At 43.6% G+C, this 11,304-nt stretch overlaps 1 protein-coding gene across 1 annotated transcript; it reads left to right on the top strand.

Moving 5' to 3' along the window:
- Positions 1-208: 208 nt before the first annotated feature.
- LOC115407577 (zinc finger protein 239-like) lies at positions 209-913 on the top strand. Its single transcript, XM_030117979.1, has one exon. The coding sequence runs from the start codon at positions 209-211 to the stop codon at positions 908-910; it is 702 nt and encodes a 233-aa protein (XP_029973839.1). The 3' UTR covers positions 911-913.
- Positions 914-11,304: the final 10,391 nt, after the last annotated feature.

Raw genomic sequence — 11,304 nt, 5'->3', positions numbered from 1 at the left:
TGGGAAGCGTTTCAGTACACAGAGTAATTTGTCAGTCCACATGAGAAGTCACACTGGTGAGAAGCCGCATCCTTGTGGCACATGTGGGAAGCGTTTCAGTACACAGAGTTATTTGTCAGTCCACATGAGAACTCACTCAGGTGAGAGGCCACATCCTTGTGAAACATGTGGGAAAAGTTTCAGAAGACGGGGTCAGTTGTCGGCCCACATGAGAACTCACACAGGTTGGAGGCCACATCCTTGTGAAACATGTGGGAAAAGTTTCAGTTACCCGAGTAATTTGTCAGTCCACATGAGAAGTCACACTGGTGAGAAGCTGCATCCTTGTGGCACATGTGGGAAGCGTTTCAGTACACAGAGTAATTTGTCAGTCCACATGAGAAGTCACACTGGTGAGAAGCCGTATCCTTGTGGCACATGTGGGAAGCGTTTCAGTACACAGAGTTATTTGTCAGTCCACATGAGAACTCACTCAGGTGAGAGGCCACATCCTTGTGAAACATGTGGGAAAAGTTTCAGAACACGGGGTCAGTTGTCGGCCCACACGACAACTCACACAGGTGAGAAGCCGTATCCCTGTGAAACATGTGGGAAAAGTTTCAGTGCACAGGGTAGCTTGTCGGCCCACATTAGAACTCACACAGGTGAGAAGCCACATCCTTGTGCAACATGTGGGAAACGTTTCAGTACACGGGGTAGCTTGTCAGTCCACATGACAATTCACACTGGTGAGAAGCTGCATCCTTGTGGCACATGTGGGAAGCGTTTCCGTACACAGAGTAATTTGTCAGTCCACATGAGAACTCACACAGGTGAGAAGCCACATCCTTGTGAAACATGTGGGATCAGATTCACTAATCGTAATTCTTTGCTGCGCCACCTGAAATGCCACATGGAGATGAGTTCATGAAAGACTCTATTGGAGATCTCACAGGAAGTCCAGCTTCATTCCCAAGTGATAAGATAACCACGTGAAAGGAAACATTGCTGATTTTGAAATTGTTTGGACTGTTCTGTATTTTAATTTTTTTTTTTTCCATGAATTTTTTTTTTTGTGAAATTTCGAGGAACGGAAATAAAATCTTAATACAAATCCAATGAGTTTTGGTTTTCCTGCATCAGCATGGGCTTTGTTTTTATTTGTGTGCTGTTGGTTGCTGTTTGCCTTTGTTTTTTTTTTTTACTTTTTTGTCTTAAATAAGCTCTTCCCATTCACCTTGATTGGAACCCCCGCTCATGTGAGACTCTAGCCAGTCCTGTGTTCAATCAGCGCACCTGGGCTGTGGCAAATTGACCGGTGCGTAAAAGCCAATGTTGGCTGTTGGCAGCAGCAGAGCAGACACAGGGGAAGCAGGGCACCGGGAGGAGAGCAGCCACACCGCCAAGGGAGCACACCCCGGAACCAGGACAGAACCAGGACGGGGACGGGGACCAGCAGAGCGATCCAACACGAGCACCACACACTGTTGACACTCAGCGGCAGGGAGGAAACCCTGCCATGTCTCTGAGTATTATACTTGTCCGGTGTGGTGCTCACTACATGGCCTAGAGCTTGGAGTCGCTTGGTTCCTGCTTGTGCTGGTCCGGTCTGTGTATGTTGCAGGTGCCGTCCAGGACATCCCCCTGGTGATCAGAGTTACGGGGCGAAGAGGAACTACACCCCACATGTGGTGCGCGCACTCCACGGAGTTGAGATTGCCTCGGGGATCCAGCCTCAATCCACACAGCGGCAGGGCGGAGAAGCCCTGCCTCTGGCGCTCCACCCAGGAACTGGACGGAAAGTGCTCAGGCCTCCCACGCAGCATTTTAAAGACATTTTTAAATTGTTTTGACCACTGTATTTTAACCTTTTATTCTTATTTTAACATATTTTATAGTTTTAGCCCTATTTATAATATTTTAGACTAAACTGGATGCTGTTTTTTCTTACTTGGTTTGCTCTTTCTTTGGTCACACCCTGCTCTCACTCAACTTCACCGGCCACGAGCACCTATTTACATCTCCAGCCATAACTATGTCGGAATTACCCCCTCTACCCCGTTACACATGCTTGGAGGTGAAACTTGCTATGATGTCTTAAAGGGCAACTCTGGTTTTTTGACACCTGGACCTTATTTATAGGTGTGTGTGTGTTGCCCGTCTGACTGTGTTCAGAAGGCAGCAGTATAGAAATGGTCGTCCCAACGTGCTGTGGCGGAGAAAAAGACGTTGAGCTGATCTAACTCCATAGAGGAAGGTTTATTCTTCACAGAAATCAAGTGTCGAATCAATCAAGACATCATCTTAAATCCCATTTCTTTTATAGTGATCATCACATCTTTTTCTTTAACAATCTGAATTTGTCACATCCCAATAACTCAACATGTCTGAAGAAGAATCATTTTACCAATATAACAAAGATCATGAACTTGTTTCTCTTGTGTACACAAATCAATTCATTTAAATCGACTACTATGAACTTTGACTTTATTTCCTATATACATTGTGATTATCACATATAACACAGTTTATACAAGCTGACCAGACAATGCATTTCACCTTCTTTACTCTCATCTCCAATATGATGTTTCTAACCTGGTATCCACCACACAGTGTACATTAGCAAAATCATAGTGTAAGAACAGTTTCCCGAAGATGTGAAGTAAATAACATTTGATAATCTCAGCCGTTTCTTTTCAGATTACACATGCAACCGCCACGTTTTCCAGCTCCGCTAGCATTAGCATAGATTAGCAGACACTTCTCTGCTGCTTTCCCTCACAAATCTCTTTATAGATCACCTCGACTTCAACCGTATGTGATCTCAATTCAATTCAGCTTTATTTATGAAGTGCCAATTACAACATGGTCGTTTCTAGACACTTTTACAGAGAAACCCAACAGATCCATATGAGCAAGCATAAGCGACCGTGGAAAGGAAAAACTCTCTTAACAGGAAGAAACCTTTGCAGAACCAGGCTCAGAGGTGGTGGCTTTCTGCTGTTTAGGTTAGGGCGAGGGGACAGAAAGAGAAGGCGATAGGACATACAGTTTCTTGTATCTACATACAATTCATATATAAACACAGGTTACATAGGTTACAAGAGGAACAATCATCAATGGCATGTCGCAGGCACAGAAACCATTATATCAACAGACAGCTGCTTGCATAAAAGTGACTGCGCCCTGTAAATGAGTGATGTGTGTTGATGGTTTGTGTGTGTAATTTGTAAAAACATACTCTGAGAAATATTCATAAAGAATACTTTATGAAACATTCGCACATCGTATGCGTGCAGTGGAGAAATACAGAAACACGTCGATGTGCGTTCCCGTCGGGGGCAGTCACTTTTCGGCACGACAGACCGTTTATCTGCTCCTTTATTACAGATTATTTTGAGAAAATTAAGCATATACATTGTCAGTACGTTATCATTTAATATAAAAGTTTACTGAGCCTTTTTTTTTCTGTTTTTCAATCGCAGGGGCGGCGGCCGAGCGATTAGTTAATTTCACTTCTGTCAGCAGACCTCCTCCCTCCAGACAGAGTGTGCTCTGTCCGTCCACGAGTTTTTCACTCTCTGGGTGTGTGTATGGAGCCACCAGACTGCATGTTTTGTTTGCTGTGGCGCTCCGGTGCGACCTGTGCGCAATGCGCAACGCGGTCTCAAAATCCGCTGCTGTGCGGACGTCCGTGGAACGGTCGTCACGCAGACAAACGCGCAGCGCGCACCCACGCGGACATGCAAGCATGGACGGGCCTTAAGTCTTATCGGTTAACAGTTATTAACTGGTTAAAGGGCATCGGTTAATGGCAGAGTTGGGTATGTAACGACAAGTAACGAATATTAAAAGTACCGTATTGGCCCGAATATAAGACAATGTTTTTTTCCAGAAATTGCATCCTTAAAAGTGGGGTCGTGTTATAATCGCGGACTTACGGTAGATGGTCAATACGCATCCGCGCCGCTAGATGGAGCCAAAGTATACTTTTACTGGTCAGTGATATATCACTGACCAGAGAGCGAGTGGAGAGATGAATTGAGATCAAATGATCTGATGAAAAATGGCGGATTATCTGGAACAAAGGGGCTCGAACGTTGGACAACTGAGCAAACAACAGAGGCGAAGTTATGATACCAACTTTAAACTGATGGTGATCAACGCAGCAGAGTCATCAAACAACTGCCAAGCCGCCAGGAGATATGGTGTAGCAGAGAGCACAGAAAAAACGCCTACAGATGCTAACACTATGAGAAAAGCTTTCCGTGGTCCCGAGAGCGACGCTTCAGAGAGACTGATAGAAGGGTCTCTGAAAAACGGAAAGACGGAATGCCCACCACCAGAGCCTGATTCAGCTGAAGGCACTGGAAAGTTATTTACATCATTTATGCAGTTTGGACCCCTTGAGGCTTCTTATTTGTTGCTTATTGTTTCTATTTTGAGAAAGAGAATATAATTTTTATTCAATACTGTAGTAATATTTTTTCATTTTATATCTCGTGAAATGTTATCTCAGTTGTGAGTTTATGAGTTTAGAATAATTGTATAATAAAAAGTTGTTTTATGAGTGACCTTATTGTCTTCAGCATTTTTTTTTTTTTTTTCACAAAACGATCTTTGAAAAATAGGGGTCGTGTTATAATTGGAGTCGTCTTATATTCGGGCCAATACGGTAGTTAAATTACTTTTGATGGGAACGAGTAGCCCAGTGTAACGGCACTACTCCTTCAAGATTGGTAGTTAAACTAGTGTTACAAATGAAACGCTACAATCGTTACTTTTACAATGACTGCAAATAGAGCAACCAAAATATTATTTAAGCGGAGTTTTTTTTTATTACCACCAGTAGATGGAACGGTGGCCAAACGAGCAACTACTCGCCATCTCTTCCGGATCAGGGCTGATGGAACCGTCAAGGTAAAATTGGTTGCCCTATATAAATTTGTGCCCCACTGACAACACTACACTCCCTCCTACTGTAAATGCCCCTTTTAAATGAATACTCCGAAGATTAGGGACCCACATCCTTTCCCTTACCTTCTTTGTGTCTCTGGTCCAGGCTTTTTCCCAGCTGTTAGCATCGTAGTAGCTTAGCTCGAAGCTTAACTGGAAATCAATCAGAGCCAGACTACGCAAATGGACAAAATACTCCTTCCAGTGGTCCAGGGGATGGCGTATTAGCACATGAAGTAAATCCGAATGGTTATAAAACATTTTAAAAGACGTGTTTTCTTTTCAATCAGGTAAAATAACGTTTTGATACACACAGAGCTGCGCATGCGCAGTGCTCTACGGAAGGATATACCGGAGCACAGCTCCGCGGAGCACTATGCAATAACGAGTAGTGTAACTTCGTTACTATTTCCATGGAGTAATCAAGTAGTGTAAGGCACTACTTTTTTCAAAAGTAACGAGTAACGGGTAACTCTTTACTTTTTTGAGTAACGGACCCCAACTCTGGTTAACGGTCATACATTTTTTTAAAAGGTGCATCCCTAATTTCCATTGAAGTGGACACAGGTTCACAGATTTATACAATAAATCCACAACTCATTTTCCCAACATCACCTTACAGAACAGTAACATAATAGTTGAAAGAGAGAGAGAGAGAGAGAGAGAGGGAGAGTTGAGTTTTAAAAACCCCTTTATTGCTCAGTATAGTACACTACAGTACTATATTCAGCCGAAAAGCTAAAACCGGTAACTCACAAATTCAAGAAACACAAACACAGGCAACAAATCCCTTAAAAGAGAATGTCCAGCTGTCCGTCTCCTCCCACCCGACACAAAACCTCCCTCACGGCCCACAGTCCACTGAAGGTCCGCACATCGTCCATTAGGTGGAAGAACACAAATTCCACTTTTAGCAGGCCCTCCTCCTCCCGCCATTCGCCCACCGCAGGGCTGACAGACAGCGGGGGGAAACCGTACTCGCCCTCCTCACTCCAGAGCTGGATGACAGTTCGTTCCTTGAGAAAACCCCTCAGAGGCTGCGGCAGGGCCTCACAGACCTCCTTCGCCACCCTCTGGATCAGCCTGAGGGAGATGATGCCGCTCCTGTCTCGTAGCTCCTCTGCAGACCCAGATGTCATCTTCAGCAGGTGGCCCAGTTTGGTGCATCCTGCTTCTCTCAGGCTGGAACGCAGCCCCGCAGACTCCAGGGTTCAGGTCCGGATCAGTCCGTTTGCAAACAGCGGCTCCTGCAGCACCCACATGCCTGGAGCCTCACCAGCCACCCGGGTATGGTCCAGGGTCTGCCAGGCCTGCAGCACGGAGCTGCAGAAAGGCGTAAGCCCAGTCAGGTCCAGGCTCCCCGGGTCCAGCAGGAAAAGCTGCCTGTCATAGTTCAACTGTCCGGCTCTCCTGAGCAGCAGATGGGCCGTAGCCAACCAGCTGGGGCCACAGTCATAGAGGAGCCTCAGAGCAGTCTGGAGTCGAAAACCGCAGACCTTTGACTGGATGTGGACCAGACCCTGGCCTCCCTCAGCCAGCGGTAGACAGAGAGCCGCCGCTCTGATCCAGTGGTGTCCTGACCAGAAGAAGTCCAGGATGGTCTTCTGGATGTCCTCCACCAGGCCTCTGGGTGGAGTCACAGCAACCAGCCTGTGCCAAAGAGTCGAGGCAGAAGACTGGGCACTGCCTGTTCCCTCCACTCTCCGAGTAGCAGCGACCCGCTGTTAGCCCAGTTCACATGGGCGGAGGTGGCCTTTTCATACAGTGTGAGTGTTTCCTGCAGACACTTGACGTCCTCCTGGCTACTGACAGAGATGTTAATGTCATCTGTACGTCAAACCTCGGCCAGATTCTCGGGGAATATGATAGTTGACATGTGTATTTGGGGTTGCTTCATTTAAACTGAGATATTCATCCTTCCTTAGCCAGGTTTCAGTGAGGTTTAATATGTCTAAATTATGATCAGTTATTAGGTCACCAATAAGCAGGGATTTGGAGGAGAGCGATCTGATATTTAACAGTCCACATTTGACTATTGTGGGTTTTTGTTCTACTGCAGATTTAGTTTTAATTTTGATTAGGTTTTTAAGATTAACTCCTCTCCTCTTGTGAACGTGCTGTCTCCTGGAGATAATAACAGAGAGAGGGGTGTGTGAAGAGTGGGCGGGACTTACCGTTAGTCAGTCAGCTGGACTGACAGCTGGAGATGTCTGGACTGCGTGCTGGATGTTATCTGACAGGAGTTTCCCAGCCTGCTGGGATGTAATCCATCGTGACGGTAGAGAGCAGGACAGTCAGTTATGATTGATGTTGTGTTTTCAGAAAATCATCAGTGTTGATCACCGGGTTGAAACGGTCATAAAGTTATGTATGTGGTTTACTGTCAATCATTTTTTTTTCCGTCAGAAAACATTGTCCCCCGGAAACAAAGCCAGAAGAACAGGACCAGGACCTGCTGGGCCTGTGGGCAGCCAAAGTCCTGTTAACTTGGGAGATGGATTGACTAATCACTTTTTTTTTTTTTATCAGAGCGAGTCTGTCAAGTACTTTTACCGCTCTGCTAAGGTGCATCAGAAGTTCTTCAGTGAAGGCCTGACCAACCCCACGATGATGTTCCATGATTTTGCTGCCTCAGCTTTCTTTGAGAGGGAGCTGGAGGGAGCCGGGCAGAGAGGAGCAGAATGGAAGAGGCTGATGAGGGAGAGAGAGAAGAGAAAGGCAGAGCTGAGGACTCCCTCCGGACGCCTCTGCAGATTCTGCCAGCTGGGTCCAAACAGTCCTCACATTCAGGCTGGCTGTCCTGGAGTTCCTGGGAAGGACTTCTACTGTCCCTCAAAGCTGCTCTCACTGTACAGGGACCAGGGGTCGACCAAGGAACTGACATGGATGGAGTTCCAGAGGTCTGTCTTCTATGAGGCTGAGAGGGACAGATGGCTGAATGAAAGGGCCAAATGATATTTCATTGATGATACTGTACATAGTATTGTCATTAGCATTAGCATTTATTTTTTGTGTCAATATTTTCAATGTTTGTAAATATCATAAAAGTTTATGTAAATGGGATGTTTTCATTTCTGGATGCAGTGCACAAAATCAGTTTGTGCTTGTTTTATTTTTCTATTGTAAAGATACTTATTTACCAAATTGCTACATTGTTTATTTTTGAGTTTGCATGCTGTAAAGTGCTGAGTGTTTTGTGTAGGACGGACAAGGTACCTTTTGTTAGTTTGATTTCCTGTTAAAGTAACACTAAGGAACTTTCAGTTTCTGTTGATTTTGGCGGCGCCAGTGGACAAAAGCGGTAGTGTTTTGCCTAAAGGAATACTACAGTTCCCATGAGGACTAGTGCGTGACGTCGTAAAATGCTGCTCCCGGTGGCATGCTGTCAGACTGAACTCGCCTACATTTGTTTCCAGTGGCTGTGTGAAGGACGGATAGCGACGAGGTAATGAATCTAATGGTGGCTAAACAATATTATATCATGATGTGACGCATGCCGTGTCCTGGGTTCCTACCACCCTCCTCACAGTTTCTTAGTTCAAGTGAAAGCAATACTGATGCCCTCAGCCCGTGACAGAGGGGTCATTCAACCCGTTGTAAGTCGATGTATCATCACAAAAGATATTAAAATGTTTTATTAAGGTTGAAAAGTTCCTTAGTGTCGCTTTAAATTGACATCATCAGATACCAATAAACGGGTCATTTTCTCGTTTTTTCGTTTTTGGGCAAAAACGAAAAAACGAGATTTCAACTCGTTTTCTCGTTTTTCCATTCTGACTGACAAAACGGATTTTCCACTGTTTTTTTCATTTTTGACAGGGAGGCGGGGCTTAACACTTCTCGCTCCTGATTGGCTCATGTTTGCACCGTGCTCTTCAGAGTAAAGGTCTGTCTTAAAACGATGTATGACTGTCTGACTGACGCTCCAGCGTCCTGTCAGTACTGCCAATATCATAGCAGTTGCATTAGTGTTAAACACACAAGTTCACTCTGTACTGTACTGCTGATTCTTAGACGCTAAACTGCATTGTTTTACACCCGACTTCAGAAAAGTAGTTAAAAAAATGACCAGCAGGAGTCGCCCTACGTGGATTTCCTCATCACTCCGTGTTCCGTGCTCAATATATTAATCAATAGAAATGTGGATAGATACACTAAAAATAAAACAAGATTATTGTTATATTTTTATTTTCATGTTTCACCACAAAAATATTAAACCAGTACAAAATCTGTCTCCAATAAATATTTCAAACAGAACTTCTAGAACTTCATTTCCACAGATATGAACATGAAACTGGAGCCATCAGAATCACAATATTCATTTTTGTGGTTGTACAGTGTACAATGAGATTGGAGAATTTCTTCTTACTAGTGCAGGCACAACAAATATAACAGTACTACATTTCTCTTGTTTCGGACCATCATAATAATATCTGGGATGAGTCAGTATTAATCCTCTTAATGTGCTTGGGAATGGTCAGTATCCTTTCTGATGGTCGTCTCATGTCAGTAGTGTGAACCCATGCTCTCAGATTGTGTCATACTGGTGGTGTGTAGGGTGGTGGTATGGATTTATGTAGATGGAGTCTTTCTAAAGTGAAAGACTCAATCCCAAACTCTCCCCCTACCAATTTACATGTGTTTATTTATCTTTTGCATATTTCTAATCACACGAACATTCAATAAATTAATAAATTCTATGTTTTATCTCACTCCTTTGGAGTGTCAGTTGCCTGCAGAAAGAGTTTAAGCTCTAACAGGAGTTATGAAGTTTGTCTAAATGTAGAAATTGCCATGTGTAAAGTCTGAAACTTTGATATATAACTAATCAGGATATTTCCAGTAGTGACAACAAAGACAGGAAGCTGCAGTGGTTGTTTGACATTGAGGAGCACGACCAGTCTAAAGTTTGGACACACTTTCTCGTTCAATGTTTTTTTCTTTTCTTTATTTTCATGACTGTCTACATGATAGGAGTTCAGTGTAGGTATCAAAGCTATGAATGAATACATATGGAGTGTGAAATAAGACAAAGCATGTTTTATATTTTCCTTTTCTCAAAGTTTGCACCATGTGCTTTGTTGACAGCACTGCAAACAACCGTCCTTTTCTTAGTTTCAACTTGGTTAAAAGAGACAATTTGACCTGGTGAGGATTTGAGGAGCTGCTTATCCAGGCTGGGTTCATGGTTGGTTTTGGTCTTTGGCCACATGGGGTCTCTGATTTATTAATTTCTAAGCAAAAATACTGTTAATCTGGGTTAACATGATTGTATATTCTAAAACCTCTATGGCATATATCAGTAAAACTGGCCTGCCGACTGTCCCCTCCCCTCCCTCAAATCGACTGTACCTGGTGCCTCAGCAGAACTCAGAACCTCATCAAGGACAGATCACATCCAGTTCTCAGCTTGTTGACCTGTTGCCCTTTGAGAGGCTTTACAGATGCATTAAAGTGAAGACAAACAGACTGCAAAACTGCTTCTTTCCAAGAGCCATCGCCATCCTAAACTCTCCCATGAAGCTACTGCTCAACAATATAATGCAGCTGTGTCTCTGCTGCTGTTCACTGAGTCATATCCACTCAATTCCTGCAATACAGTCACACTAAAGTGTACAATTCACCTTTTTACATTGTTATTCAAAATTCTTTCACATTAAAAAAAAAAAAATCCTTTGTGACATTTATGTTGCATATTTTTTACATTTGTAATATTTGCTGTGCCTGCAAGGAGAAATTGTCCAATCTCATTGTACACTGTGATAACAAAAAGACCATTCTGACTGTCATGGCTCCAGTTTCAGAGTTCATGTCATATGTGGAAATGAATTATGATGCTTCTCTGTCAGAAGTACCGTTTGAAATATGTATGGAAGCGAGCTGTTGTCCTGGTTTTATGATATTTACATGCTAAAAACATGAAATATGACAATAAACTGTGTTACTCCACTGATCACAAATGAAGGCTACAGTCCAGTGAGGCTGGATTAATTAGAAATAACCACAGGAGATGTTTTTGTTTTTCAGCATATCAGCATGTCTATTGATTATTAAGATATCAAGTTTATAAATTCGGAGTGATGAGGAGATCAATACAGGGCGACCCCTGCTGGTCATTTTTTTAACTACTTTCATGAAGTCGTGAATCGAAAAAAATTCAGGCTTTTTTGTCCGACAATTATAACCAAAGAGCAGTGAAGCAAAGAGTAATCATGTGTGCGCAGTAGTAATATTACTGCTATGAGATATTTACAGTCCTGACAGGAGGCTGGACCCTCCAGCAGACAGACATTTCCCGCTGTGTTGAGAAGACTTTTACTTTGACGAGAGCGGCCTAAGCCCCGCCCACCTGTCAAAAAGGGAATAATG

Source organism: Salarias fasciatus, chromosome 2, assembly GCF_902148845.1.
Source record: "Salarias fasciatus chromosome 2, fSalaFa1.1, whole genome shotgun sequence".
Classification (NCBI taxonomy): Eukaryota; Metazoa; Chordata; class Actinopteri; order Blenniiformes; family Blenniidae; genus Salarias; species Salarias fasciatus.
This window is presented reverse-complemented; position numbering and strand designations above follow the sequence as displayed.

Coding starts and splice junctions, on each gene's coding strand:
- LOC115407577 (XM_030117979.1), top strand. CDS start 209: ATGAGAACTCACACAGGTTGGAGGCCACATCCTTGTGAAACATGTGGG.